Source organism: Corticium candelabrum, chromosome 2 (assembly GCF_963422355.1).
Source record: "Corticium candelabrum chromosome 2, ooCorCand1.1, whole genome shotgun sequence".
NCBI classification, from domain to species: domain Eukaryota; kingdom Metazoa; phylum Porifera; class Homoscleromorpha; order Homosclerophorida; family Plakinidae; genus Corticium; species Corticium candelabrum.
The window spans coordinates 5,229,242-5,236,793 of NC_085086.1; the positions used below are offsets into that span (position 1 = coordinate 5,229,242).

Below are 7,552 nucleotides of genomic sequence, written 5' to 3' on the forward strand. Positions count from 1 at the left end.
TTGCTGGCGTCAAATGTGGTATGTGAGTGGATAGCAAGAATAAATGAGCCTTAATACTTAGCAAAAAAACCCTCAAATATAAAAGAAGATACCTCTACTGTATTTCAAAATCTTAGACCAGCATGCAGTACGCCGCTGTTTTACCTGAGCTTCTCCGCTCAAAATTATTACACGAAATCGTAAATAAAGACAAGATAAGGTCGTATATGCAAGACGATAAATTGCGTTTATAGCTATAAATGTCGCGTTTACGTGTATGCTGTATTGTAATCAGTCTCTAATGTGTTGACAAAGTTACTAAATCAACCTTAAGTTTAGGACGATTTTTGGAAGGCACGTGCCTTCATGCTTTCTTTGCAAGTTAGCCCTATACTTGGATTTTTGCATTTAGACAGATTTCAGGAAATATCGATGCCAACTTTACAGATAAATGATCTACAGTCACAGACAACATTTAATCAAGAATGGGGTTTATACCGTTTTTGATTTGATATTAATTTGTCATTGAAGAAGGGCTAAGTACAGCAATCAATATATAGTCTAGTATTTTGTTGGCTTTTGTAACCAATAACCGTTTTAATTTTAACATATGGTTCATCTAGACTACGTACACAGCATGCACGTGGTTGTGCCTGTCTGCCTTACACGTTAAGGAGGCGTGGCACATTCCTTTAGCATGACAGACATGAGACATAGTCCCCAGACCGGAATTCAGTTCAGTCCTAAACGTTTTGAGTACACTACTCCCTAAGTCTCGTGACTTGTACAAAGTCCTTTTTTCTTGTGGCTCAATCTAACAATATCGGTTATGTTTACACTCTAGCTTCCACAGCTATGAGCCTTCAAAGCTCTGAACACCATGGCATGCACGTACGCGTATGATCGAGATCGATACATGTACGGGTCGGACGGACTTACGAATCGGCGTCAACACGTCTTCAAACACGTCCCTTACTAATTTAGCGATAGCTGTTTGTTCTATCACTGGCCTGTACTGACTTTGAAGAAGACCATTTATGTCTTCCCTAGAATAATGTCAATGATTGAAACGCTATCTGTCTCGTTGCCTGTCTTGTAGTTCTGTGGGCATGTATATTGTTACAAGTAAAGATTTGAAAGAATGCGGATGTTGCAACTAGTTTACCTCTGTCTGATATCTGCGGGGCGAATAGAGTGGCCTTCTCGAGAGGGTTCGCCTCGTTAAATAGTGCTTGTTACGGCGGACTATTAGTATAGTTACAGCTATCTCATCTGTTGCTAGAACAATTAAGTCTGATGAGATCATTGACCTCGGATCCTGTCTAAGCGCTGAGATCGTCTCTAAAGGGAGCCACTAACTAGCTGCTTGTTTGAACTAGTAGACTGATTGTAGCATGAATAGCAATGCCGAAAACAGCTTCAACGGTCTAAACAAAGAACGACTGACAGGCAATTTATGTGTTGCATTTAATTGTAAGTAGTGCCTGCAGACTTGCCAATCCAGTCAAATCAAAAGCGTGAGTTTGCAGAAAATATGCAAAAAATTAAAGAATTTTTGCCACTCCCACAATAGCTATAATTAACTTAGTTAACTGCAACGAATTCATGTCAAATTTAAAACCAACTACTGCACACACAAAGTGAGTTAGGTGAGATTACAAGAAAGCTTGGATGAAATAAAAATAGTATGGACATTTTCGCAACTAGTTGCGATGTTCTAGATTGTATTGTGTTGTGGTCTTTTTCGCTTTTCCAGCATTCCTTAGGTAGGTGAAATTAGGTATACGGGTCGGCGAGATGAGTTTTCACCTGCATGATACTTGATAGATTACAATGCAAAGACACAGAGAATATGTAGCTAGTCATAGTCAAACAAACAAGACTAAATAGCTATTCTTCCCCAGCCTTGAAATGGGGAAAAACAAGAACATGTAAGCTTTGCTACCTATTCCAGGTTAGGAACCTTGGTCGACAGCCATCTGATGACTTCGTGATTGCCAAGAAATCCCATATAGCGTCAGGTATCAAATGCCAATTGTTTGCAGTCTACACAAAACATTTCCAATCGTAAGAATGTCATTGGAGCATTCTACAGTTATTGTACATCTGTTGGAGGCAGATGTTCATGCTTGACTTTTTTTAGTTATAGTTGTACACTTTGTGCACATTCATGATGCATGCTAAATGCAGGTATATTTATTTAATCGATTTATTGTACCACAGCTAGTCTACAAGCCCATCCCACCCATGCAAGAATTATTTAAAGTTAAAATAAATTTTGAAGCTTTTTGCTAGTAATTAGTTATTATCACTTTTAGTTGCATGTTATTTTTACAAATTGAAAATGTCCAACAATCTCAGTGTAATTCTCAAACAGTTTCAAAAAAGATTTAACCAATATATTGTCAATGTCTTTGGTGGCTAAAAAATTCTATAGATTATTATAAATGTATATGCATGCGTGTAATCGACAGAAAGGATTATTTGGGAAATGCCAGTACATACAATTGAGTTTTACACGTAACGATACAATAACTAATAACTATACTACAATTAATATATATGTTATAATTAAATAACTGCGTTATGTAAAATGTCATAGTTGCCTAATAATGTGTACATTTATGACATTATCTACCTTATAACGCTGAGGATTAGGCACACTAACTATATATGTTCCAAATGACCAAGAATATATCCAACTGGCTACAACTACAACAGCTGTCTAGATAGTCAATCAGTTTGTGACACAAAAGTTAGAAGTCTTTACTAACACTATCACATAGCTTCTACTTACTTTCTAAAGAATCTAATGTCTCACGAAACATTCTAGGATTTGCCCGATATCATGCAGTTCTATAGCTATAAATATATAGCAATTCAAGTATGTAAAATCATTTTCTGACCATCAATTGGGTGTGCTAACTACTGCATTTATTTAACTCGTGCTTTACATTGATTCAACAGTGACTTTTAGGTTAGCTGATGCCTGAGGTAAATACCTGTATTTAGATAGTTCTAGTGAATATCCTTTCTTGTCATTTCAAATCTTTGATTATAGATGCGCATAGCTTCCTGTAAATAGACTAAATGGCTATGAGCTACAACTGCAATTAGAAATATTTTTTTAATAATATATGTTTAGCAAATAAACATATAGTGTATGTTAATTGTTTGACATGGTACACATACTATTATATTCCTTATGATCTATAAATAGCCTCTACCTGTTGATGAGGATACATATTTGATTTTAAGAAATGGTCTGCAATAAGCTGCTAAATCAATTTGTCAAGTAAAATAAAAATTTGAAAATTAAATATTGAATATGCATTGCCAATAAAATTTACGTTGCAATTTACAATTGAAATTGACTAACATCAGGGACACTTTGATCTGTGAGAATATGAGGTCACAGAGGTATCTGCATGAATGTCGATAGCTTCTGTAATACTAAAAAATATAAGGAATGGTCTAACTAATTACATGTTGCTTTACTGGTTTGAAAACGCAATCATTTAGACAGATGTAATTGTAGTTATAAAGTTAGTTCAAATGCATTTAGGTATAGAAGACATCAGTTAATTATGTACATGTTCGTTATTAATTAATTGTTCGTTGCTGAAAATTACTATTCATTGCTTGGTTTGTCAAATCTCAAATTTTAAATGTGTTTAGATTGGTAAAGGCAATAAAGATTACGACCGTGAGTAAATCACGTAAACGTGATGTTCTTGAGGTCCCTATATCTAGAGGGACAGACCTTGATGCTTAGACATGTTTCATATCGTTGTCTACTCAAACTTTACATGTTGATTCACATGCCGATTCGAACCTCATTCGTAATTTGACTCACTTAGAACGCGATAGTCAGATGTATAGCCTCGACTTACTTTCTGTGGTCCTGAAACGAGCGGTGATAAATCACGTGACCTTCGCGCACGTGCGTTATAAAAGTTAGACATCTAGTAGGTATGAAACATATTTGATTCGACCGCAAGTATTGAGTGTAAGAATGACCTCATTGAGTGTACGACCGACCTCATTGAGTACGTGTAGAACCGACCTCATGACGTCTAAATTATAGGACAGACCTCACGACGTCTAAGACTGACCTTATGACGTCTAGGACCGACCTCAGTAAATGGTAGTACTAACGGCGTAATTTTGACACTTATTACACGCCACAGTCAATCTTTTGATGTTGCAATAGCTGAATACCACCACCGGCTTTCCAAATTAGGCACCTCCTATTGTAACTGGAACTGCAACAGGATCCGCCATTGAAATCGGAGACCCTGCTATTTTTGCCACAAAGCCACAAGTCTGAAATCTTGCGGTTAGAATAGACCTCTATACCACTTTGTAGAGAGAAATTTACAGCTAATCTTGCCTCAGATGCATACAAGTCCGTTCCAGAATAAAAGGTCTGGTTATAGAAATAGCCTAAAATCAGATGATTCAATCCTTTAGCTCATAATTTTACAGGAAAGCGTACTTCCAGTGAATAGTACCTAGCCACTACATCTTGCAAATGAGCGGCGGGCGTAAAGCAGACCTCAGTAGGTTCTATGGTTACGCGTCAGTTGTTCACTAACGGGATTTGACCGCAGAGACAACTCTATTTCTGGAAAGGACGCTAGACTTTTGCCATTGTTGACGCATGACCTCCAATGGTGTCAACCACAGTAACTCACTTGAAAGTGTCGTATAGTAAGTGTGTTTACACTATGGTTTGCGAGCCTAATTTGAGCTTGTTATCATTAGTGATAAACGTTGCACCTGCCCCATGAAATGTTGGTTTTTGCTAGTTTGCAAGCCGTACTTGCAAAGCTAGGTTTGCCGTTACTTGAGTCTGGTTTGGAGCTATCAAAACACTGCTGGCTGTTTAGCGCCTAGTAACCAGAGTAACAGTCTGCCTAGCGCATAGCTACGGGAGTAGCAGTGGAAATCATCGTCTTACTGTGGTGGATGCTGCAGAAACAGGGCGTCAACCGCAAGAACTTAGCGCGTGCAAGATGACAGATGACGTCGTTTCCGTCGCTATCTCAGTGCTAACACAGAGTTCCGTACTGTTGTGTCGTTTGTCATGCGGAGTATTCTAACTCTGTTGTAAGACGTCATGTCTAGAGATTCCTGCTCAAACAATGGATCACAACAGCTTGCTAGGTTGACAAACCAGGTAATCAAACCCAGTGCAGTTAGAACATAAGTTTGCACTGTATGCTAATTATTCCTCGTATCACGCAAATCAAAACGTAACACACCATGGTTTGCAAACCATAGTGTGAACAGACGTATATAATAATAGAGTCTAGACCGCAATTGATTGCATGGCCTTTAGCTAGCTCTAACGTGACGTTCGCAAGTATATATTGCCATCCGGTCGTGGTCAGAAAGGTGCCATTTGCAGATCAAGTGTGGATGTAGCTCATTGCTATTGTGCGGTGTAGTTAGGCGGATTTCAACTGACGTCTACACTACGTTGTTTTTTGTTCCTCCCACGCAATTGCCATGAGACATATAGCCAGTTGACACTGCCGTTGCAATCAGTTCTGGTATTTCCAGATCGAAGAAGTCTTCATGAATCAATCACTGCTGTGTCCAATTCTTTTGTTGCTATTGTCAACTCAGCAAAGTCTCTCTTTAAGTTGCTCGAGCTATTCACAATTTGATACAAGTCCAGAGAGATTTGCAGGTCGCATTCCTTCTATTCGTTTTAGAGAAGAACAGATCAGCCAGGCTCAGTTTATTACCAAGATCAGAATCACTAAGGTTTATGAAGGCACTCACAAGGATGACAAAATGTATGCAGCAAAATTGATTTGCAACTTGAAAGGAATACTTGAACATTCAAGTATGGAGATAAATGTTAGCCAAGGTGACAGAAATTGTCAAGTTATACATAAACACACCAAGGCTGGAGACGACGTGATTGTCTTTATGAATCAAACCAATCGAGTTGGAGGAATTTGGAATCTAAACAGTCCTGGAATGTTCAGTATAAAGGTAACGTCTATCACTAGACTATATCAGTGTCACATGCGATATACTCTACTGCATTCCTTTCTAGGAGTGGGAAAGAGACTATCTCAGACATCTTCCTGACAATCATTGCTTTAACGATATGAACAATCTTACAACAACAACTAACAAAGCAAAACACAAATCAAATTCCTGTAGATCTGTTGCTTCTGCTCAAAAGAAGATAAACGATTCTGTCAACTGCACGGACATGCCATGGCATGCCTTCATTTGGGATCGTCAACTCTGCAAGACACAGTGCGATGCGGTTGTAATTCATGGCTCTTGGCTTCTGACATCGGCTCGCTGTGTTAGTAACTACACACGCACACCAAAACGTCTGGTAATCAGTTTGGGAGTCAGCAATGCTCGACAGATGAAGAAGTCCTCTAGAGCAAAATACGTTGTTTTACATCCACAGTGGCAGGCTCGATCGGATGGGCAAGGTGTGGCATATGACATGGCACTAGTAAAGATGTTGACATCTAGACACAATAAAGGATTATGTCCTACTGAACCAATATCATTAGCATCAAATGGTGATACCGTCACAGACCTTCACTGCTTGGGATCCAAAACTGATGTTCGTAACGGATATGTAAAGAAACTAATTTTGAATACGTCAAATGCCGCAGTAGTAGATACAGATCAAACAGAAGCCAATTGGGCAGCAACTGCATGTAGAGTCCAAAATGGTCAGTGGGTCTTGTTTCAAGTCCTTAGTGGCATTTCCGGCCGATTGACGGACCCCGTCTTGACAAAAGTCGACAACAACAAGAACGTCACCGACTGGATAACTCACAATATCAACGAGCCTAATTGAATTTCCTGATTATGAACAAGTTTACAACGAGTAACTGTATCTTCAAACGAAGAACAGAAATATGCAATTTGACTAGTTTAATTAACGCCATAGCGGTGAAGTTGTAATTTCGCGGTATATTCGTAGTAGTAAGAAAACGGACAGAGCAAATCGATAACAAAAATACTACAATTCTTGCACTACAGTTTCAGCCAATGTATAGTGAAATAAAATTGTAAAACTTACAATCCACGTGTTCAGACACTTAGAAAATTTGAAAATGTATTGTTTGCGTCAAATGAGGTATGCTTGCGTATATGGAGCCCAGCCCTAATACTTAGCAGAAGGATAACTGAAATAGAAATAAAAGATCTTAGAATATCTATACTGCATTTTTTAAATCTTACACTGTACACGAGTACACACGCATCTGTCTCACCTGAACTTCCGCGCTCAAAACGTTTACACAGAAATCGTAACGAAGTCAAGCTAGGGACAACAGGGTCGTGTACGCATAATAGCACAATGCATCTGTATAGCTATTCAGTACACTACAAACTTCGCGTCTGCATGTATTATGTATTACCATTAGTCTTATATGTGTTAACAAGCTTGCTCAACTTTAGTCTCAAGTTTAGGCCGACCGTTGGAAGGCAATTGCCTCGGGGTGCTCCATCTGCATTTGCAAATTAGACTCGGATTTGTGCATAGAAGAAGATTGAACCATGTCAGGAAATACCCATGCAA

At 38.6% G+C, this 7,552-nt stretch overlaps 1 protein-coding gene across 1 annotated transcript; it reads left to right on the forward strand.

Moving 5' to 3' along the window:
- The first annotated feature begins 5,513 nt into the window (after positions 1–5,513).
- LOC134176226 (uncharacterized) lies at positions 5,514–7,053 on the forward strand. Its single transcript, XM_062642909.1, has 2 exons — positions 5,514–5,988; positions 6,053–7,053. The coding sequence occupies exons 1-2, from the start codon at positions 5,563–5,565 to the stop codon at positions 6,824–6,826; spliced, it is 1,200 nt and encodes a 399-aa protein (XP_062498893.1). The 5' UTR covers positions 5,514–5,562; the 3' UTR covers positions 6,827–7,053.
- The last annotated feature ends 499 nt before the right edge of the window (positions 7,054–7,552 follow it).